General features: G+C 39.1%; 1 protein-coding gene across 3 annotated transcripts in view; it reads right to left on the bottom strand.

The window, feature by feature from the left end:
- Positions 1-18,918, bottom strand: part of ankdd1a (ankyrin repeat and death domain containing 1A) — a 240,330-nt gene extending 221,412 nt beyond the window's left edge. For 2 of the 3 annotated variants that reach the window (XM_039773347.1, XM_039773345.1), the window contains exon 1: positions 18,281-18,917. In XM_039773347.1, the coding sequence (XP_039629281.1) occupies positions 18,281-18,314 (34 nt within the window). In that variant the 5' untranslated portion in view covers positions 18,315-18,917. Of the gene's footprint in view, positions 1-18,280 lie in introns of all 3 variants that reach the window. The other variant, XM_039773346.1, reaches the window with a different exon arrangement.
- Between the last annotated feature and the right edge of the window lie 5,631 nt (positions 18,919-24,549).

Below are 24,549 nucleotides of genomic sequence, written 5' to 3' on the forward strand. Positions count from 1 at the left end.
TGCATTACAGAAAGCGGACTTTGTGGCTCTTACTGGGGATCATTGGACTTCCGTGACCGTTAGTAATTCTAATTACATCTAATTACAAAATGTTCAATGATCACACTGTTTTAGCCTAATGTACAAAATCATTTTGGCTAAGGTTATTCAGAGTTTAAAGATTAAGTTGGTCAAATTACCTTTTATGTTTCTGACTTATTTTTTTAAGAAGAAAAACTGCACTTTATGTTGAAATTTTGGTTATTATTTAAAGACAATACCATTCTGAAAATGTACTTAAAGTACTTAAACTACCACTTTATTTTTAAGTCTGCCCAATTTTAACCAGGGATGATATTTTTGTTTCTGTTTTGAATTCAAATGCAGTTTAAAAGCATTTTTTTCAGAAATTAAAAGAGCTTGAGTTTACAATATTCATGTCCATGTCTATTATTTGATTCTGTCAGCCCACTAAAACCCTTTTAAATTAAAAAAAACATTTGCGATTTGGGGCAAATTTACGTGTGCGATTACATACGATTAATCAAGATTAATTCTTACACAGCCTCTAATTAATTGGATTAATTTTTTTAATCGAGTCCCACCCCTAATATATATATATATGTAGATATATATGTAGATTTGTATATATATGTGTATATACAGTATATATGTAGATATGTATATGTGTATATATATATATATATATATATATATATATATATATATATATATATATATATATATATATATATATATATATGTGTGTGTATATATATATATAATGTGTATATATGTATATATATTTATAGCAAGCTGCTATTCTGCTAGTGTGTGTATTTATATATATATATATATATATATATATATATATATATATATATATATACACACACACACACACACATACACACACACATTATCTATCTATACACACACACATTATCTATCTATCTCTATATCTATAGCAAAATATCCACGCTTCGCAGCGGCGAAGTACTGCCTTAAAAGTTTTATTAAGAAGAAAATTGAAACCTTTTTAAACTGAGGGAAAATATACCAATAATTATTTGTTAAGGATCTCTTTGTATACCACATTGTCAGTTCGGCCCTCTGGTTGTAATATGACCAAGCTGTGCGCTGACCTTACTCTTAAGCATGCAATGTACACTTGGCCATGTGAACAGTACAGCTATTGAGAGTTTAAACATTCATAAACATCAAAGTGTCCACTACTGAAATCATCACCTGTGAATCTAAGATGTTTAAGAGGCATTGGCGGTTGTCCAAAGGTGTAAAATATTTGGCCATTTTGGTACGCTTGAAAGCGACAACCGAACAATTCAGCGGCAGCCATCAACTCACATGCAGAACCATAGGTGAAGGGCTTAAGCATTTCACTCTTATAGTGCTCCTGTGTAGTATAATTATCTCCTGTACTGTCATCAGTCCACACTTGAACCTGTCCCAGTAATTCAATACATAAGACACAATGTTTCTCCAGATATCAAGAGTGAGCCTGATATGGCCGTGCAATATGTAACACAGAGAATGGAAAAGATAGGTGCCATCTCCAGGCATGGAAACCACTCAGTAAGTGACAGTTCTTTGATCAATGGTGATCACATCGATAGACATGTTAATGCGGGTACGGTTGGAATGATAAAGGAAATGAGTACCTGAACAATGTAAAGTAAGTCTAAAATACCTACACAATAACTATAATCGTAATAAATGAACAATAAAACAGCGGAGAAGCCATGGATTAAATAAAAAGGCTGTAGTTATGAGCAGGGAGACATGAATCCCGTGGCAAAGCAAGGAAGGGAATGAAGAGACTGGAGTGACGGACGGCCTTATATAGGCAGGCAGCCAACAACGTGGGAGGCGTTGGGATGGGGGACCCAACGCCGCCTCACACGGTGACTGAGCTGCAGGCTATGGACATATATATGTACGTAAGTAGGATTCAGTTAGCGTTGGGAACCCGCGTACCAAATTTCTTGAAGATGAGCACATAAGTAACAAAGACTGTTGAAAAGTTCAATATGGTGGCCGACAGTGGCATCATACCACCGAAATAAGTACCAAATTTCAGCCCTCTACCTACACGGGAATTTGGGGAATTAGTGATGTTGGAAAGTTCAATATGGCGGCTGACAGTGGAGCCATACCACCGAAATAAGTATGTACATTGGTTTCGGTTAGCGCAGGGAAGCCGCCTACCAAATTTCGTGAAGATAGGGCCATAAATAAGAAAGTTCAACATGGCGGACGTTGTTGACCGTTATGCGTAGAATTTCGAAATGAAATGTGCTTAACTTTTGTAAGTATGCTGTAAGGAATGAGCCTGTGAAATTTCAGCCTTCTACCTACACGGGAAGTTGGAGAATTAATGACGTTTCGAAAATTCAATATAGCGGCCAACAGTGGTGTCATACCACCGAAATAAGTATGTACATCGGTTTTGGTTAGCGCAGGGAAGCCACCTACCAAATTTCGTGAAGATGGGGTCAGCCTTCTACCTACACGGGAAGTTGGAAAATTAGTGACGTTGGAAAGTTCAATATGGCGGCCGACAGTGGCGTTATACCATCGAAATAAGCACGTGCATCGGTTTCGGTTAGCGCAGGCAAGCCGCCTACCAAATTTCATGAAGATAGGGCCATAAATAAGAAAGTTAAAGATGGCGGACGTTGTTGACCGTTATCGACCGTTATGACCGTTATGTGTAGAATTTCGAAATGAAACATGCTTAACTTTTGTAAGTAAGCTGTAAGGAATAAGCCTGCCAAATTTCAGCCTTCTAGAATTAGTGATGAGTCAGTGAGTGAGTGAGTCAGTCAGTCAGTAAGGGCTTTGCCTTTTATTAGTATAGATACATCTGGTAGGTATGTGAACTTCTTTAAATGTTATGTTTTTACAATGAATATTCTTGTTTAACAAAAACTAGTCCTTAATTTTTTTTTTTCTTATTTGCTCATATAAAATGTTCAGAAGAACAAAAGCATATTAAAATGAATAGGGAACAGTGCTATTAATATGTCATTATGTTTACTAGCAAAATATTACTTTAGCCATGTATACAACTTGCAGCAAAGTTTGTGAAGCCCTGCTTAGAAAGAAGTGTATCCTATTCTGTCAATTACAGCACTGCTGTGAGTGATGCTCTCAATAACATTGCCAAGTGTTTTTATATGAATTTTTACAGTTTGTGGTTATAGCTTTACATTCTATGAGGCGGACTGCTTTCTTTTTGTTGTAACTGCTGGTCTAATGTGCATAACAAGGATGCCTAAAATATCTTAACAACACATGCTTATGCGATTTCAGACAGCGTTGGAGGCCTCCTTCTAACACTATGGAGACATAACGATGAATGCATTACATAGAATGTGCCATTAATAGAAAATATGAAAAATAAAGTTTTGTGCATAACTTGTTTAGGGTAAATATTTTCACCCTAATATATAGAAATGTGTCTGCATTTAGAACCCAGATAATGTGAGTGTAGTTCTTTTTGAAGGCCATTGTGGCTCTGTGAGGTTTACAATCTGTACACCAATCAAATGTCCATTGTGCCAATCCTTTTTTTACAGAAACAATTTAAAGCCACCAACTGCCCACCATATCCAAAATGTACGGATGGTATTTCACAAAAATGGTACACAGAGCACTCTGCATGTCCTTTGCACTGATGCTAAAATATTTGCTGAAACTGTGTCTTAATATAATACCTGCTTTCACCTACTATGCAATACAATCACTTCTGCAACAGCAAATCTTTCAACAGAAAACAGAACAGAAAAAACAAAATGAAGGCTAGAACTACTGTACATTAAGATCACTTAAGAGTTAAAAATTTTCTAAAAATAACTGATCATTTCTTCTTATAGTTGCTTAACACTGCTGTTTCACAGTCCCAAGAGTTATTACTTCAAATCACAGCCCAGGAATAGTCTGTACGAAATATTCCTGCTGTTCCTGGGTTGTGTTTTCTCTCTAAAACAAATATGTTAGTTATACACAAAAATTAATCTCATTTAGTCTGGTAGGAGAAATTTAAGCACCACATTTTGCAAAAAAAGCAGAGACACATTGAAGGTCATTTAAAAGTAAATGCAATATTCCCAAATTATAGATAAACTCAATATAATGTTAGGTAGCGTAGTATATGATCTGTCACAGTATATATGCAAACATTTTATTGCAATATGCTAGGAAAGCATAGGCACAGCTTGAGGAGTCATATGAAAGGACAAGAATGTGCAAACTCCAAACAAAGAGCAACTGTCTGTATTGTTTAAAACCAGGACACTGAGTTCAGGAAGCTACAGTGCACCCAGGACTCTTTCTATTTCAAACTTTATTTTTGATATAAAACATAGTAATTCTGTGATCACTGACTCATGATTCACCAGTCTTCCTGTGGTTGGCCTAAATTAACACCGACCTGACATTCTTCTTCTGTGCATTTGTTAACACTAGAATTACCAGAGCCTACGAAAAAACTCGTAAATCCGGCCCACCTTAAATCCCTTCGCACCTCTCCATCAGCATCTTTTGTCTTCTAAATGTGTCGATAAGCCCAAGTAGCAAGCAGCCTGCTATACCATCCCAACCCTCCCCCAATGTGGCCTCACAATGGGCAAGAAGTTCTTCCAGTTCCTGCCTTGATTGATTATCTGGGAGTGAGCTACCCAGAATTGTAACGGAAAGTAATTTGATGTGTGTTTTGTGTCTACAACAATCTTTGTAAATACATCATTAAAACAGAAATGCTTTTCATGTTTTCGTAATGAATAACAAAAATGTAGACATGAACTTTATAATGTATGAAGACTGATGGCCAAGTATCAAATAAACACTTTCACAAAAGGTGCAAGTACAATATGACAGCTTCCAATGGTTCAGTGGTAAGATCCACTGACTTATAATCCGGAGATCGTGAGTTTGAAACCAGCTGCCCAGCAAATTTAACTTTTCAGTAGTGAGCTGCTCTTATTATTAACATTATACAATACAAACATACATTTAATCTGTGTCTGTAACAGCCAGTGTAAATTTATAGTACTTGTCTGATATCAAGGGCGGCACGGTGGCACAGTGGTAGCGCTGCTGCCTCACAGTTAGGAGACCCGGGTTCGCTTCCCGGTCCTCCCTGCGTGGAGTTTGCATGTTCTCCCCGTGTCTGCGTGGGTTTCCTCCGGGCACTCCGGTTTCCTCCCACAGTCCAAAGACATGCTGGTTAGGTGGATTGGCGATTCTAAATTGGCCCTAGTGTGTGCTTGGTGTGTGGGTGTGTTTGTGTGTGTCCTGCGGTGGGTTGGCACCCTGCCCAGGATTGGTTCCTGCCTTGTGCCCTGTGTTGGCTGGGATTGGCTCCAGCAGACCCCCGTGACCCTGTATTCGGATTCAGCGGGTTAGAAAATGGATGGATGGATGGATGTCTGATGTCAGCACAGCACCAGGGAAAACAAGAAAGAAACAAATATATGTGACATTTTGAAGAAATCATTTTATGACCTGAATAGTACCAATCAGGAAACATCATCGCACTAATGCAATATTGTTTGAAAATGAACAGCATCAGATCAGGTGAGAATTTATACTGGCGCTGTTAGAGTCAGATCAGAAGGGGTTGTGTGAGGGAGAGCGTGAATGTGGCCGAGAGAATAAAACAGAAAAAAATAATTCTTAGAAATACCATACATTTACAGTTGATCTAACGCTGTTCATTTTCAAATAATATTGCATTAGTGCGACAATGTTTTCTGATTGGTACTATTCAGGTCATAAAATGATTTCTTCAAAATGTCACATATATTTGTCTCTTTCTTTTCTTGCGTTGACATCGTGCTCCAGAAGGCGAGAGCTTATTCAGTGCAAGCAAGAACACGCAGGTGGCCGGTTTCTTGCGCTATAACAAGCTTGACCTGGAAGCGATGAACGCACATGTGCTGTGCAAGGCATGCACGGGGGCCACTGAGAAAGGAAGAGTGTTCTTTGCTCACCTTGCAGAGGGACCTAGTCATCACGTCTTACAAGAAAAGGCAATGGATAAAGCAAGAGAGGGTGCAACATTGACAAGCTTCTGTTCCAAGACCGCCACTTCTCCAGCCACTTCAGTGTAATAGTAATCACAGCACAGAGAGAAGTGTGTACATTGCATCAGGTACACGTTGTAAACTTAGAAAGGATGGTCCTTGGGTGTGTGGGAACTGTTAACATTTGAATCTGATGATTGCATATAGCGTGGAACTGACCTCTGTGGTATAGCGGGTCCACAGCGTTTTCAGTAAGGGCCTATTTGAAATAAATAATCACCGCTCTCGCGGCGGATTAGTGAGGGAGCGTTGGGCCATGGCAAACCGCGGGATAATCGGCGGTGTGGGCGTTTCTCGCCAAGTGCACAGGTGAGGAACTGCCCACATCCGTGATTATTCCCATAGCAAATTTGTTACAGCTGCTATGGCCCCTCGCATTATAAAAAAGAAGCGCGAGTCAGGAGATGAGAAAAAAAAAAAAAAGGAGATTGAAAAAGAAGTAAATGGAGGTTGGGAACTGGAAGCAGGCGAGCAATTCAGTGCAGTAGGAAGCGGGCAAGTGCTCGCAGGCAGCTGAAGGCAGCCTGGGTGTTTGGCCAACACCTGGGAGAAGTGGTTGAAGGTCGTCCCCGCAGAAGTTTGTTTTGAAGGGCGGGAGTGACCGGGAAGGTGCAGGACTCTCTGCAGACGGTAGCGGGAGTCAGGACTTGGGACGCAGTGTCCATAATGTGAGAGCCTTGGCCGTTAAGGGATTCCCAAGTCGCTGTCCGGAGGAGCTGACCGGAGGCAAGGATCGGTGAGGCAACTGACAGCAGTAGCAGATGTAAAGAAGGTCAGCTGCAGAGAGAGAGCGTCTCCCTTGTTGCGGGGCCCTGATGGGTGAAGCAGGAGAGACGCTAGTTTTAAACGAAGGCACCGGGTTTGTCATTTGTTTTTAAAGACTGCTTCCTGAACGTTTTAACCTCGTTTTAAAGGATTGTTTTTTCTTATTGATTTTAACCTCCACGTTTTTCTTATGGATTATTTATTGAATTTTGGTAAGGCACCTTATTTATTGAACACTGTTTTGAATTCATTTTAATAAAAGCACTTTTGCACGTTGTACCATCCCCTTGCTCAGTTATTGCCTACACTGACTAGCTCATCGGTGACATTACCGACGGTGTTGGGTTCAGGGCTTCCTGTATAGCAATGGGAGCGTGGAGCCAGAACCCACATCGTCACAACCTCTCTGTACTATTCTTTCCTCTGCATGTCCTGGAGTACAAAAAAAACAACACCATGCAGCAACATGTGAAGACTGGTAAAATCGGGGTAAAAAAACTCAGTCACTGATTACAAGCACAAGAAAGCATGCGAAGGAATATGAATAATATGAATACTGTTGCATCAGTGACAGAATGTTTTCTGAAATGTACTATACAGGTCATAAAATTAGTTATTCCAAATATTATATATACCTATGTCTCTGTTTTTTTGTCAGTGCAGCTTTGACATCATGGACCATAAGGTGCATATTAATTCAGTTTGAGCAGGAACACTCAATAAAACTGAATAAAAAAAAATTCAAGTGACGGTGAGATACGAAAAAGGCAGATTCACCAGCATTTGTGTGTCAGCTTTTATCCCTCCAGATCAGAGAATGTCCAGTTCCACTGTCTCAAAACACCACTCACATCTATAGTTATTCCCAGTTTCAGATAAAAAGTAACAGCGTCAGATCTGGGACGGGGCTGGGCGGGGTGTGGGTGTTGTATCATCATCGTGACTGAGAGAATAAAAGTGAAAAAAAATGCTAACTTTTACAAGTACTATAAATTTACACCGGCTGTTACAGACACAACTCAAATATATGTTTTTATTGTATAATGTTAACAATAAGAGTAAATCAATACCCAAAATGGTAAATTTGCCAGGGAGCTGGTTTCAAACTCATGACCTCCGAATTATAAGTCAGTGGATCTTACCGCACCACGGCAGCTGTCATATTGTACTTGTACCGTTTGTGAAAGTGTTTACAGTAATCCCTCCTCGATCGCGGGGGTTTTGGAAAGGTGAAAATCCGTGAAGTAGAAACCATACGTTTGTATGGTTATTTTTATAGATTTTAAGCCCTTATAAACTCTCCCACACTGATTATAAATATTCTCTGCACAGTTATACAGTAAACCCTGGTTTATCACGGTTAATCCGTTCCAGACTCTACCGCGGTAAATGAATTTCCACGAAGTAGGATTCTTTATTTATAAATCTAATATTTTTGCAGTTAGAGCATAGAAAACCTGTTTACCTTCTAAATACTTTTTTAACATTATTAGAGCCCTCTAGACATGGAAGAACACCTTTTAGTCAAAAGTTTAAACTGTGCTCCATGACAAGACAGAGATGACAGTTCTTTCTCACAATTAAAAGAATGCAAACATATTTTCCTCTTTAAAGGAGTGCGCGTCAGGAGCAGAGAATGTCAGAGAGAGAGAGAGAGAGAGAGAGAGAGAGAGAGAGAGAGAGAGAGAGAGAGAAAAGCAAACAATCAAAAATCAATACGAGCTGTTGGGCTTTTAAGTATGCGAAGCACCGTGATAAAGCGGCTGCAAGAAAAAGGCAGCAATGTGAAGGTAGTCTTTTAGCATTTTTGAGAGGCGCGTCCGTATCCTCTAGGCAAACACCCTCTGTGCAAACAGCCCCTCTGCTCACACCCCCTCCGTCAGGAGCAGAGAATGCCAGAGAGAGTGAGAGAGACAGAGAAAAGCAAACAATCAAAAATCAATACGTGCTGCTAGAGCCTTTAAGTGTGCGAAGCACCGCACGGGAAGCATATCGTATATCATTGAGGAGTTTTATTTAACACGTAATACGTGCTCTGATTGGGTAGCTTCTCAGCCATCCGCCAGTAGCGTCCCTTGTATGAAATCAACTGGGCAAACAAACTGAGGAAGCATGTACCATAAATTAAAAGACCCACTGTCCGCAGAAATCCGCGAACCAGCGAAAAATCTGTGATATATATTTAGATATGCTTACATTTAAAATCTGGGATGGAGTGAAGCCGCGAAAGTCGAAGCGCGATATAGAGAGGGATCACTGTATTTGATATTTGGCCATCAGCCTTCACACATTATACAGTTCATGTCTGCATTTTGTTATTTATCACTAAAACATGAAAAACGTTTCTGTTTTAACAATGTGTTTACATAGATTGTTGTAGACACAAAACACACATCAAATTATTTCCCCATACAATTCTGGGTAGCTCACTCCCAGATAATCAATCAAGGCAGGAACTGGGAGAACTCCTTGCCCATTCTGAGGTGGTGGGGGGATGGTATAGCAGGCTGCTTGCTACTTGGGCTTATCGACACATTTAGAAGGCAAAAAATGCTGATGGAGAGGTGCAAAGGGATTTAAGGTGGGCCAGATTTACGAGTTTTTTCGTTGGCTCTTGTAATTCTAGTGTTAAGGAGAGGAACGTAACTCTAATTAAGGACTTTTACTTGCACTATGCAATCCTGTTATGGTGACACTCTTAAAACTGTCACTAGGTTAGCGGCTAGGGTTAGGGCCCAACGGCTGTGTGGCATCTGTTGATGAAGAGAGATTCACTAATCTTAACTTTGCCAATGATGCTGTGATCCTCGCAGAGTCAATGGAGGCTCTAACCAGGACTCATGAAAGACTGAGCGAAAAGTCTGAGTGTCTGGGCTTACGAGTTTTCTGGATAAAAACTAAGGTCCAGGCCTTTAATGACCTCTTGGGCACAGCCATCAGCAGTGTGTCTGTCTGCGGAGAGAATGCTGACCTTGTCGACAGGTTTACTTATCTCAGCAGTGACATTTATGTCTCTGGTGACTCTTTCTATGAAGTCAGCAGACAGATTGGGAGAGCATTTGGGAGGGTTATGAGGTCGTTGGAAAGGGATGTGTGGTGTTCCCAATATTTTTTCAAAAGGACGAAGGTCCAAGTCTTTAGAGTCCTGTTGCTTTCTGTTTTGCTATATGGTTGCAAGACAAGGACACTATCCAGTGACCTGAGATGAACACTGGACTCGTTTGGTGCCGTGTCTCTTTGGGAAATCCTTGGGTACCGCTGGTTTGACTTTCTACCAAATGAGCCACATTATCTGAATTGTGAGGGAGCATTAGTTACAGCATTGCGGCCATGTGGAGCGATTCCCAGAGGGTCATGCGGCTCACTGGATCCTCACCGTTAAGGACCCCAACGGCTGGACCAAGCCAAGGGGACACCCACATAACACCTGGCTACAGCAGATAGATGGTCATTTCTAAAGGATGGGATTGGATTGCGTGTCTGCCAGCCAGAATCCAAGCTGTTTCGTCATGTGGTGGGTGCAGCCCCCAACCTGACCTGACCTCTGATAGCAGTTAATGATTCTGCCAGTGTATCCATGAAGTTATGGCAGGTGCTCCTGCATAAGCACAGCAGTGAGAATTTATTAGAACACTGAAACAATTTAGACAAGAACAGGTTATTCAGCCCAACAAAGCTTATCAGTCCTATCAATGTATTTCTTCTAAAAAACTATCAAGTCTCATTTTGAAAGTCCCTAAAGTCTTACTGACTACCGTGCTACTTAGTAGCTTATTCCAAGTGCTTATGGTTTTCTCTGTAAAGAAAAACTTCCTAATGTTTGTGTGAAATTGACCATTTCTAATTATGTCCCCTTGTTCTCGATGAACTCGTTTTAAAATAACAGTCTCTATCCACTGTAATCTTCTTTTGCTTAAACTGAAAATCTCAGCTCTATAATTCTTTCCTCATAATTCATCCCCTGTAGTCCTGGAATGAGCCTAGCAGTGCTATGTTCTTTTTCACTAGTGCATTATAAAGCTTGAGCATAACCTCATTGGACTTGTACTCTATAAACTGTGGTATATAACTTTACATTATGTTAGCCTTCTGAAAATTGTCTGGAAGTTGATAGCATAAAGTCCGTTATGATTCCTAAATCCTTCTCATAAGGTGTACTCTCGAGTTTCAGACTTCCCACTGTGTATTCATTTTTGCTTTCTATGTGGAATACTTTACATTTACCAACATCAAACTTCACCTACCACAAATCTGTTCAAGCCTGTATGCTGTCCAAGTCCCTCTGTAATGATATAATCCACCTATCTTGGTGTCATCTGCAAACTTAACCAGCTTGTTACTTATATTCCTAACTAAATCATTTATAAATATTAAAAATAGCAGCTGCCCTAGCACTGACCCCTGTGGAACACTTCTCTTAACATCAGCCTATTGGTTGGTTTTAACGTAACTTTATTCTTTCATGAGTTATTTACAAGTTTCTCTTTGTTTACAGCCATTGACATGTCGCAGAGGTTAACACATGAGGAGCAGATAGAAATTGTGTTGATGTCTGGTGAACGCAGTAACCGGGTCATTACAGCAGATTTCAATGCAAGACACCCTACGAGACCACCCATCTCCCATGCTACAGTTAGCAAACTGCTTGCTAAGTTTCGTGAAACTGGTTCAGTGTTGGATTTGCCAAAATGTGGACGCATGAAAACTGTCACTAATGAAGAAACATCAGTGGCTGTCCTAGCTTCATTCAGCAAGAGCCCACAGCGTAGCACTCGCCGCATGTCACTGGAGAGTGGCATTAGTCGAACATCCCTTCGGCGGATATTAGCTACTCACAAATGGCACCCTTACAAACTCCAGCTACTGCAGCATCTCAACGAGGATGACCCAGATCGCGCACTGAATTTGCAGAATGGGAAAAACAAAAATTGGAATAGGACCCTCAGTTTACGCAGAAGATTTTGTTCAGTGATGAGGCAAACTTTTATGTGAATGGTGAAGTTAACAAACAAAACCACCGCTATTGGTCTGACACTAACCCACATTGGATAGATCCCTCCAAGACTGTTGGAACAAAAAAATTGATGGTATGGTGTGGTATAAGGGGTATAAAGATAGTGGGCCATTCTTCATCAATGGAAACCTCAAGGCCACTGGATATGCGAAATTGCTACATGATGATGTGTTTCCCTCTTTATGCACTGAAGCTGGCACGTTCCCTGAGTTTTTCCAGCAAGATGGTGCACCACCACATTATGGGTGTCAGGTCCGAGCATTCCTAGATGAACAGTTTCCTGGAAAGTGGATTGGTCGTGGGGCCAGTTGAATGGCCCCCAAGGTCTTTCGATCTGACCCTCTTAGACTTTTATCTTTGGGGTCATCTGAAGGCAATTGTCTATGCTGTGAAGATACGAGATGTGCAGCACCTGAAACTACAGATACTGGAAGCCTGTGCTAGCATTTCTCCTGCGGTGTTGCTATCAGTGTGTGAAGAGTGGGAGAAGAGGGTTGCATTGACAATCCAACACAATGGGTAGCACATTGAACACATTTTAGAAGTGGTCAGAAACTTGTAAATAACTCATTAAAGAATAAAGTTACGTTAAAACCAAGCACACCATTGTTTTTCTTGTGAAATTCCCAATAAGTTTGATGTGTCACATGACCCTCTTCCTATTGAAAAAACAAAAGTTGGATCCAAAATGGCCGACTTCAAATGGCCACCATGGTCACCACCCATCTTGAAAAGTTTCCCCCCTCATATATACTAATGTGCCACAAACAGGAAGTTAATATCACCAACCATCCCCATTTTATTAAGGTGTATCCATATAAATGGCCCACCCTGTATAATGTGTGAAAAGTGATGTTCAAATATAAAACAAACACTTTCATAAAATGTACATATATAACAAAACAAATGCGTTTTTATTCAAGAATATAACCAAAGAAAAAGAAATCGGGCCAAGGTACGACACTGACATGACTGCTTGGTTGGTGCAGCGGTTAGAATTGCAGACTCATAATCAAGACGTCGCGGGATCAAATCTGGGCGCTCTCCAGAATTACCATTTTGAGTAGTGAGCTGCTCTTATTTTTACTATTGTACAATAAAAACATACATTTGAGTCTGTAACAGACTGTGTAAAGTTATGGTACTTGTAAAGGTTAATTTTTTTTTTTTTATTCAGTTTTATTCTCTCAGTCACGTTCATGCTCCCCCTGATCAGACACTGCTGTTCTCAAAAAAAGACGTGCTATAACAGAGGTGAACTCAGATGAGGATAAGGGTTCTAAATCAGAGAAAGAGAACAGAAGCCCTCCCTGCAAGAAACATCCTCACTTATAAAAACAATGCAGCTGGACCAGGCGTAAAGGCAAAAGATGGCACGGTTTGGTTGCAGCAAGAGGTCGGGCATCATCCTTTCAGTCAGTCTGCCCCACACTTGTCCTTCAACGAAACAGCAGAGGTTACCGAGTTTGCCATGGTATCGCTCAAAGTTCTGTTTGCGATTATGCTTTGTAATGGTCTTTATATGAAAAACATGTATATGTTACTTATATAAAAGTCACATCGAATGTTGTTTACCTTGATTTGTTTACTTATCTTCCTACAGCGTTAAATCACAACTAGACTGCAGTGCTTCATATGTTTGATCGACACTGGAATGCTGACAATGTACACATGCAATGCTACTTCGGTATGCAAATGACTTTAGGCACAGGTGGAAAATCCTGTCACACTCTATGCAACTGTGTTTGATCTTATTTAGTAAAAGATCCCAGTCGCTCCACTGGAGAAAGACTTTCCGAGACAAAGGTCATAAAGCTTATAAAACCGTTTCTGGACAAACACAGAACCGTAACAGCAGTTCTGATTCCTGCCTATCACCTCAGAATCTTCAGAGACACCAAGCAGCTCCACAAGGACCTGAAAACAGTTTGACACTTCCGGTTTTGGGGTTGATGCCCCTGAACAATGTGCACCCTTTATCTTACACTTTGTGAACGTTACCTGTCTGGTCTGGAATCTCCTCCCGCGCCACCTATCTCTCTAAAGGACACCTGAGCCAGGTCTGCCAATTATATGATAATGCAGGACAGCCAATTCCTCCTCCAGTTAAGCAACCCTGAGCTTGAGGTGCTGGATCTGCAGATGAAGCCCTCATAGAAGACTGGCTCCCCAAGCAATTATCCAAAAAGTCCCTCTCATCCAACAAGACTTGCATTGCACTGGCCTCTTTGTTAAAATTTGAGTGAGTATTACTAAAACTGCCTTAATCTTTTTAAATAGAATTATTAGGGGGCTCTGCCCCTTACTCACTTCGCTTGCCAACCCCAGGGGTGGGTGCTGGGTACCCGCTATCATGCGGCTCATCCACTCAAAGGGCATCAGGGCACCCCTCCGTTAGAGAAAGCAACTGTATTTAAAGAGGTGGTATATAGAAGAGTAGGCAGGACGCGGGAGAAAGACAGTTTTGTCCTTAGTTATTACACATAGAAAATCAGTTACTTGAGTATTTCACTACAACTGTCTATTTTAAATACCAATGAATAATAAAACGTAGTAAAAAGTGAAAGCAAAAAAGTAGAAGTAAAAAACTAAAACAAAAAAATAAAAAATGTAATTACATGAACGCCTTGTCAAAAAAAAAAAATTATTTTATCCTCTAACTTACATTCTATAAATGTTGCTTTTTTACATTTCTGTTTGCATATTGTTCAGGATATTTTTCTCTCTTATTTACTGGACAATGCTCTTTGTTCTTGATTTTTATTACATGCTGCTCTTTTTAGTTCATTTTCTTTTTTTCATTGTTCATTAGTAACTCTTTTAGCTATTTTCCTATCGTGATCTAAAATTCAACATTCTTGAATAGCTAATTTGCTTTTCTGCCTTGCCATTATAACCACTGCGTTGAAGGAAGAGTTAGCAGCACTGAGAGTGTTGCTGGCTGTACAGACTGAGGATGTGTGAAGTAGGAGCAATGGTTGGGTGAGCGGTTTGGAGGGGAGTGGTCAAAGCTGAATAACGCGATCACAACAGAAAACTTTTTTAATAGAGAGAGAAATTATTTAACTTAAATGGTAAAACTAAAAAAGTTTAAGCAAAATAAATTAGATTATAGAACTGCTACAGCTATTTTACACCTTCTAGTCCCCTAGGCTCATCTAATCTTCTCCATCTCAACTGCCTGCTGTTTGTTTTTCTGTGAGGTTACTTTACATTTCTCCATCTGTTCTTCTAACTTAGCACTCCTCTTATTTTTTGCTTAAAAGCTCTCCACTCGCACCTTTTGTTTTTATGGTGTTGCCCTCCTTAACTGCTCTATTTCCTGACTGCTCAGAACTGTTCAAACCAAAAAAATACTAAGGAATCACTGTTTCTGTTACTTATTAACTATTTATTGTTACGATGCTGATCATTTATTTACTTATTTACTTACAGATGCCTATAAAGCTACCACTACTTTCTGCCCTGCCTCGTTGACACTAATTCAAACACAAACAACAAAAATAAGTACACATAACAAGTAACTTCGCCAAGCACACCCCCAAACACCCAGATGCTTTTGTTCCTGTGCGGTTTAAAAAGAAAAAAATCCTTCTTAAGGGAAAAAAAAGCTTTGGTTTCCTTACTGGCAACCAAAAACCAGGTTTACAGGTGCAAAATGTATGCAAAAGCATTTTATTTTCTTCTAAAAACCTTAACACATTATACAATTTAAACATTTTTAAACAGGCAGTATAAAAATCAACAAATGCATATTTTATTAGATTGAATGTTAGAAAAAAGAATTTAGAATAGTCGTTAGTTGCTGTGTGGTATCTTTTCCATGTGTCTGTATGTCTCAGTTCTTTACTTTTTCAAACTTTTTCTTCTTACAAAAGCATTTTAAATATGTAAAAGCATCACCTTGTAAAACTGCTGCACTTGAAATTTTGCCTTGAATAGCTTTCATGCATGCATTTTATAGTCCCCCCATGCTCTATGAAACATTCTTTATAAATTTAAGTGTATTAATTAATCAAATGTTTGCTAGACGACAGCTGCAATATGGGGCAGATGGTTACATTGCAATAGTGCTTATTTTAATCAACAATTTCTCATAGAATTAAGAAGTATGTGCCTCCTGCAAATACTTATTTTCTCTCAAAATATAAAGGCAGAATCAGTTAGTGAGGCAGTTTAGTCATCTGACAATGTGCTAGAACAGGGGTCCTCAATCACGATCCTGGAGAGCCGCAGTGGCTGCAGGTTTTTGCTCCAACCCAGTTGCTTAATAAAAAGCACTTATTGCTGAAGTAACACTTCTGCTTCACTTTAGTGATTTTGAGCCCTTAATTTTGTCTTAAACAGCTATTTTAATTGCTCCTTATTATCAATAACATGCAAATTACAAGAGATAGCAGCATTTCTCCATTTAGCTTATTTACATTTACACCTGTGTGTATTTACCTGCACTATTGGGTTTAATTAAATACTTGGAAGAAAAATGAAGAGAAAAAAGTGAAGGGCTGAGAATTACTCGTCCATTTTAGCCTTCAAATCATTTGCAAGATAGAAAGGGAAAGAAAATCTAGGATATGAGAATGACCTGACATAGCAGAGTTAATTTAATTTCATAGCTTGTTAGTGCTTTATTGGCAAGAATTGCTTTCTAATTTCTAAAACCTGCAGCCACTGTGGCTCTCCAGGACTGGGATTGAGGACCCCTGTGCTAGAATGAACAAATCTATGTGTGAACCATTGCATTCCAAGATGGAAGGCATTCCATCCAGAATTAGCCTCTCATCAAATGTTACTGGCCTATTACACCACAATGATAGAAAACTCCACTGGCCATTAAAGAATTGTAGATCATGCAAAGAATGACACTACCCCTCTTAAAGGACTGCAGTCTGCTATGAGGAAAAAAGTCCCTTTCATATGTAGTTCCTCTGTGGGTCACACTCAACTTGAATTTTCATTGTCTTTTCTCCAATTAAACAGGAGATTACATTTTTCTCAAGATATCACTACAAACTACATGGTCCAAGTAACATATTAAACATTTTTGAGTGGAGTATTCCTTTAAATAGCTGGGTCTCCAAGGAATTTCTTCAGTTGTATATGTGAAAGGAGTCACATCAGTCATTTTTTTCAACTGCGGGATTTTGTGTTTCCTCCGTCGGATAGACTTGGGTCAGCACTCTCTCCACTCTGACTTCTACTATCCTTAGACAAGATTCTGTATTACCACGCATTGTGCCAATCTCTTTGTCTCAGTTAGAGGCTATCCTGACAGCACAGAGCACAAGGCAGGAAACTGCCCTAGAGAGGATGTCAGGATGGTTACACTGAGATCAATTTTTCCTACATTGCACATCATTGCATAGGGATTTTGAAAGAAAACTGATGTACCGTGCAAAAACCTCACACAGACATGAGACAGAATGCACATACCACACATTGGAAACAACCAGGCATAGGATAAAAGCTCAGGGTGTTGGAACTGAATATTATACACACATATATATGCCTACGACATTAACCTGAAATACGGTGTTAAGTTAATCAAAGTAAACAAACAAAATTTTTCATAAGCAGATTGAACTCCAACACTTTACACATCATTGTAATATGACAGTCATTGAAAATACAGTTTCCTCGTGTACCTTTTAAATGTAAAGCAAAGTAAATAGCGGGGATGATTATAAAATGTGTCAGGAGTCAGCTATTTAAAATGCCTTATGTTAAACACTACGCAATTGAATCTTGCGCATTGTAATTCAGAAGTCATTAACAGTACTGAAAAAGTTTCAAATCCAGTGACAGGTAAATGCTTTCACTTTTTACTTTACTATTATTTTTACAATATAAGTGCTTCCGCAAAGCTGCACACATTAAAAGCGATAAAACAATTTCAATTTTCTACCACGAACCTTTAAAAGGTACTCGATTGTTACAAATCCCTCATTAAGGCATGACTTTACAAGCAACTACTTTGTAATGCCATATTCGACATGTAAAATTTACAGTTGTCTAAAACAAACAGTCAGCCTGTTATGTATAAGCGTGACTTCATATTAACAATATCCTGCGAAGCCGATGCTGCACCTAACAAAGACGCGCGCCTTATGTTTCGCAGCTGGCTCGCGTGTCCGGTCCGCCTCACGGTTATAAACGCTTTGGTTGAGATTCAAATCCAGGTGGGAGCAGAACCCCGGCTGGGCAGAGGGCGATCCCAATCTTGGTTAAACTATAAACCGCGAATGTATTACTCATAAATACTTTCGGAAAGCATTACACAATTTGCATTACCTATAAATCCCAGTTAAGTAGTACCAGAGGTAGACAGAGGAGCCTTCCCTATACATATGAATTTCGAAACTACCCTTCCATGCAAGGGAAAAAAATACAATGCCATTATAGTCCTGCTACTCACATATGTCGTCGTCTGATACTAGGTCGTCCTCCATGTTATTTATTTATTTATTGCCCCGTACTCCAATTCAGAAAGGCAAATACATCATCGCTGATTCGAATTCCTTCTAGGAACATCACGCCCGCCCCTCTGTGGCACGTTGAGCTGTTGTTAGGAAGCGGCGGCCCTCCTCATCCGGGTGACCTGCTGATCTGCCCATCTTCAGGTTAAACTAGTAGTGTCGCTTAGTACCGCTCGACCTACCGCTTTCATTTTATCGACATTACAGCTTGAGGTGCTCATGTGTTTTAATTACTACTATTTTATCTAATGTATGGTTAATACAGCTGCATATATAATAATAGGAAAATACAAGTCTTTATGACGGGTTCACTGAACCGTGCATCGTAATCTATAAAACGCGAGACTGAATACAATGAGGACTGTTGCAGTAAATCCGAAATGCAGTCGCGGTTTAAATTGAATGTGCCTGTACTGCTCTCAAGGCCTTCCACTGCTTTCCGTTTAGGTAAATTCCGATGGCCGACCGGTTGTCTGCAAATAGATTATGTCAAAGACTAAATAGCCTAAAGCTATCTTAAAAAAAACCCACCAAAAGATCTGATTGGTAAAGTTTTGATTTTATACGGAGTCGACATTTAGAGCGATGCACACAAAGACGAATTTTGCCTTGAACATTTAAAATGCTTAAGCTTCCTGTACTTTTAAAATGTCTGTCTGCGAGATCAGTTAATTGTCGGTTCTGACAGTTTAATCATAAGGAGAAATGTCTCGGAAATATCGAAACTGGGTAATTTCATCGAAAGCCTCCTGCGTGAAAGGGAGATTTCGTTAAAAAAAGACCTCTCTAATTTAAGCTATCTAATTCTTATTTAGTAATCAATTTGCGTCTTAAGAACCTATTTTAGACATGTTGTGCTTATGTACACTATTATGTATATCAATTCATTTTCTGAAGTGCTTAATCCAGTTTAAAGTTCAGAGTGGCCCTGGGCACAAGAGAGAAACCAGTTCTTAACACTCACACCTGTGTGTACATCTTTGGAATATGGTAGGAGAAAACTCCACAGAAATAGTTATTGGTCCAGGATTTTTAAAAAAAAAGTCTATTGGAGCTGTTAGGTAGGCAGCAGCACCAGTCGCAGTTTTAGCTATATTATTTAGTGTTTTATTTTGGCTATATATATAAATAACTGCAGAATTCTGGGCTTTTAAATGGAACTGTGTCATGTAGCAATATCCATCCGTCCATTATCCAACCCGCCATATCCTAACTAAAGGGTCACAGGCGTCTGCTGGAGCCAATCCCAGCCAATGCAGGGCGCAAGGCAGGAAACAAACCCTGGGCAGGGTGCCAGCCCACCGCATCATGTACCAATATACAGAATTGAAGTAATATTGTTCATATGTTTCATCGGTGAAGCTTACACAAAGTATAAAGTATATCTGAATCTGATTTGATTCTGAAGTTCCACAAGTATTTATATTTTAAACTATTTTGCCCTTTTGACATGTACCACAGAACAGCAAACCTGTGAGACTTTAGAACTCATGAAAAACTACCAGCTCCTAACAGTATCTCATCAATCCCATATGCTTAACATTTTCAAAATATTTTCAGATTGAGACATGCGTATCCCAAATGCTATTACAGGCAGAACAGTTTTGCAGCTCAGTAACCTTTTAAATGTGCATATTGTTCCATGTGTAAAAAATTACTGATATTGATGTTGCTGCAAAATTGACTTTTAAATGACATCCATATGTGGCAAACATTTTTTAATTTCACAGTACCCTGTCTGTTACCTTCCTTCATCATTTTAAGCACTTCTGCAATATCACATATTTATTTTTATTTCATACAACTCTTTCAGACTTTACTCATAGCTCATACCTCACAGCTACATTGTGTAGTTCTTTCCTGAAATTTCTTAGGTGTGGTTGTTAATTTATGGGACATGAAGGTCGAAAACTGTGCACAATATTTATCCACCCTAAGTCTCATGTGTGCATTGTAAAACCTATGGATAACCAGCGTTGACTTGTACTCTGAATGGGGTATAATTTACTGCAATATCTTATTATCCTTGTTATTTGGGTTTTGTACACTGTCTGCTGGACAATGATGATTGCACTAGAACCCCTAAATCTTTCTCATAAGGTGTACTTTCAAGTGTCAGGCCCTGTTTTGTATGTTTGTAATTATATCTAATACAGTATATATGCTTTCTGTATGTAAAACAACATTTATTTATTCTAAATTTCATCTACCACATATCTGCCCTAGTCTGAATTCTGTCCAGATCCGTCTGTAATGATTTTGCTGAATCATGGCTATATGCCAGTCTACCAAGTTCAGTAACATAACATGATATGATATAAAATTACCAGGCCTTCTTAATGATAGTTTAGCGTCATCTACAAATGTAGCCAGTGCATTAGTCCACTAATTATTTAAAGCTGCACTGACAATGACCTGTGAGAGAACTCAGTTTTAACATCACATAATTCAGAAAATAGTTCAGCACAATGTGACAATTTACTTTCTGCAATATAGCCAATTCCATTCCAATCTGCACCCTTGACCTGCCACTTCTTGTAGATTGTTCGCTAGTTTCAAATGTGGTAATGTATTGTAATCTTTCCGAAAATAAAGATCAAGATTAGTGCACTGTATATACCACCATGAAGTAATTCACTTTTTGCTTCTTTATACTGTAGAATTCTAGTATATTAGTGAAACACAAACTCCCTTGTCTAAGCTTACATTAACTGTTTGCTGTTCTTCTCATACTTAATATGTTTCTTAAACTTGTTTTGAGAGTTATGTCTGTGCATTCCTAATTGATTTTGAGAAACTGTATTAGAACTTGAGTAGAATAAGCCTGCTGTGGAGAAAAGACAAAAACACTGTCAAATGCCTGATAAATGAATTGAAGTGCCAGATTTCGCCTTTCATTTGACAGACTTAAGCTGGACATACACTGCATGATTTTGTGCCTGATTTTCAGTTGCCGACGGAGTTTCTGTGTCAGGCTGAATTTAATCTTCATTGGCCATCTTTTCACATGTAGTATGAGAGGGGTTGCAATGCCCAATTTTCACATCAGAAGGTTCAGTCGGCTGTCTTGTAGCGTGAGCAGTCTCATGACCCAATTTTCTGATGTCACCATCAAATTTCTCAAAATTAATTGTGCAGTACTTGCAGTACATTGGGTATTGCTATTTTCATGCTCATTTTTACCCTTTTAATTTCAAAAAGCTTACTATTATATAGCACAATACATATAAAAGAACTGTTTTCTTTGTTGACATTTTGAGAAGCCCTTGGCCATATTGTTTTACAGAATGGATAAAATTTTACTGTAAAATTTCATTGGGTAAATGAGTAAATAAATGGGTGAAAGAGTCATTTTGAACAAACTTTTAATGGCATATTCCTTACTGTATTTAAATGTTAATACCTTTAAATCAGTGGCGTAGCGGAGGGGGGCGGTCCGCCCTGGGCAGCACATTTTTGGGGGCGGCATTATTGGCCACGAGGCTTAGTACAATTTGTGTGTATGCAGCAGGGTTCGGAAAAATATCACTCATATATGAAAAAAGTCAAATTCTCTGATTTTTTAACCACAAATGCTTGAAAAATAATGTTCAGACTGTCCTTCTGTATCAGACACAGCACTTGAAATGTATGAGGCAATGACAAAAATAAACAAACATTACACCGATAATAATTTCTAGGAAGACAAACATCCCCACCTATCACTTGTACCCTACTTTGGTTGTGGTTTTCGTAGCGTAATTATATTAAACTAATAATTAGAACACGGCTTATCAGTGCGTCTATATTTATTCTTGTCTAGTTGATGCTTATAAATGTATATAAAAAATTGCTGTTTCTTTATATATGAATAAATCTATGCAAAATGTATCTTAATTTTTCTCTATACGTCATTTTAATTTTCTATTTAAATAGTTTAACATATTCAGATATGTTGGAGGGCGGCAAATTGAAGCAACGCCCCGCCCAGAGCGGCACGAACTCGAGCTACGCCACTGCTTTAAATGTACATCTGGACAGGTCTGACAATCTTAATGCTCCTACAAGTCTGTTATTAACTACAGCAGCTCTCTAGTACACAAACCAGAACTTATTATGTGTGTTTGAAGTTGTTCCTCTTTGTTGGTTATAATATGAAACATTATGTTATATATATTTAAATATATATATACTTCGTATATATATACAGTGGTGTGAAAAACTATTTGCCCCCTTCCTGATTTCTTAGTCTTTTGCATGTTTGTCACACAAAATGTTTCTGATCATCAAACACATTTAACCATTAGTCAAATATAACACTAGTAAACACAAAATGCAGTTTTTAAATGATGGTTTTTATTATTTAGGGAGAAAAAAAATCTAAACCTACATGGCCCTGTGTGAAAAAGTAATTGCCCCCTGAACCTAATAACTGGTTAGGCCCCCCCTAGCAGCAATAACTGCAATCAAGCGTTTGCGATAACTTGCAATGAGTCTTTTACAGCGCTCTGGAGGAATTTTGGCCCACTCATCTTTGCAGAATTGTTGTAATTCAGCTTTATTTGAGGGTTTTCTAGCATGAACTGCCTTTTTAAGGTCATGCCATAGCATCTCAATTGGATTCAGGTCAGGACTTTGACTAGGCCACTCCAAAGTCTTCATTTTGTTTTTCTTCAGCCATTCAGAGGTGGATTTGCTGGTGTGTTTTGGGTCATTGTCCTGTTGCAGCACCCAAGATCGCTTCAGCTTGAGTTGACGAACAGATGGCCGGACATTCTCCTTCAGGATTTTTGGTAGACAGTAGAATTCATGGTTCCATCTATCACAACAAGCCTTCCAGGTCCTGAAGCAGCAAAACAACCCCAGACCATCACACTACCACCACCATATTTTACTGTTGGTATGATGTTCTTTTTCTGAAATGCTGTGTTCCTTTTACGCCAGATGTAACGGGACATTTGCCTTCCAAAAGTTCAACTTTTGTCTCATCAGTCCACAAGGTATTTTCCCAAAAGTCTTGGCAATCATTGAGATGTTTCTTAGCAAAATTGAGACGAGCCCTAATGTTCTTTTGCTTAACAGTGGTTTGCGTCTTGGAAATCTGCCATGCAGGCCGTTTTTGCCCAGTCTCTTTCTTATGGTGGAGTCGTGAACACTGACTTTAATTGAGGCAAGTGAGGCCTGCAGTTCTTTAGACGTTGTCCTGGGGTCTTTGTGACCTCTCGGATGAGTCGTCTCTGCGCTCTTGGGGTAATTTTGGTCGGCCGGCCACTCCTGGGAAGGTTCACCACTGTTCCATGTTTTGCCATTTGTGGATAATGGCTCTCACTGTGGTTTGCTGGAGTCCCAAAGCTTTAGAAATGGCTTTATAACCTTTACCAGACTGATAGATCTCAATTACTTCTGTTCTCATTTGTTCCTGAATTTCTTTGGATCTTGGCATGATGTCTAGCTTTTGAGGTGCTTTTGGTCTACTTCTCTGTGTCAGGCAGCTCCTATTTAAGTGATTTCTTGATTGAAACAGGTGTGGCAGTAATCAGGCCTGGGGTGTCTACGAAATTGAACTCAGGTGTGATACACCACAGTTAGGTTATTTTTGAACAAGGGGCAATTACTTTTCACACAGGGCCATGTAGGTTTGGATTTTTTCTCCCTAAATAATAAAACCATCATTTAAAACTGCATTTTGTGTTTACTTGTGTTATATTTGACTAATGGTTAAATGTGTTTGATGATCAGAAACATTTTGTGTGACAAACATGCAAAAGAATAAGAAATCAGGAAGGGGGCAAATAGTTCTTCACACCACTGTATATATATATATATATATATATATATATATATATATATATATATTTTTTTTTTTTCTCTTGAGCTTCTGTAAAGTTTTAATTTCAAATAAATTGGTGGGCATAAAACTCATAAAAACTATCTCTCTGTCTATCTAAAACTGTCTACTGGGGCCGTGTACACATCTAATCTGAGCACATATAATCTGAGCATTGTGGCATGTCAATCAGATTGAACATGGTTATGCAGTTTGACCACATGTACAACTTAAATCTTTATCATGCGGTGTGAGGAGACACTTGACCTCCGTTCCTAAAAGCTGCACATTGTATGCCCAGCATAAGGTTACTTTTTGTACTATGTGTGTTGTGAAGACCCAAGTTCATGTCACGGGAACACACTGGGGAAGGTGGGAGAGCCAAATGTGCAAACAAAGCAT

Source organism: Polypterus senegalus, chromosome 12 (genome assembly GCF_016835505.1).
Source record: "Polypterus senegalus isolate Bchr_013 chromosome 12, ASM1683550v1, whole genome shotgun sequence".
In the NCBI taxonomy this organism is placed as follows: Eukaryota; Metazoa; Chordata; class Cladistia; order Polypteriformes; family Polypteridae; genus Polypterus; species Polypterus senegalus.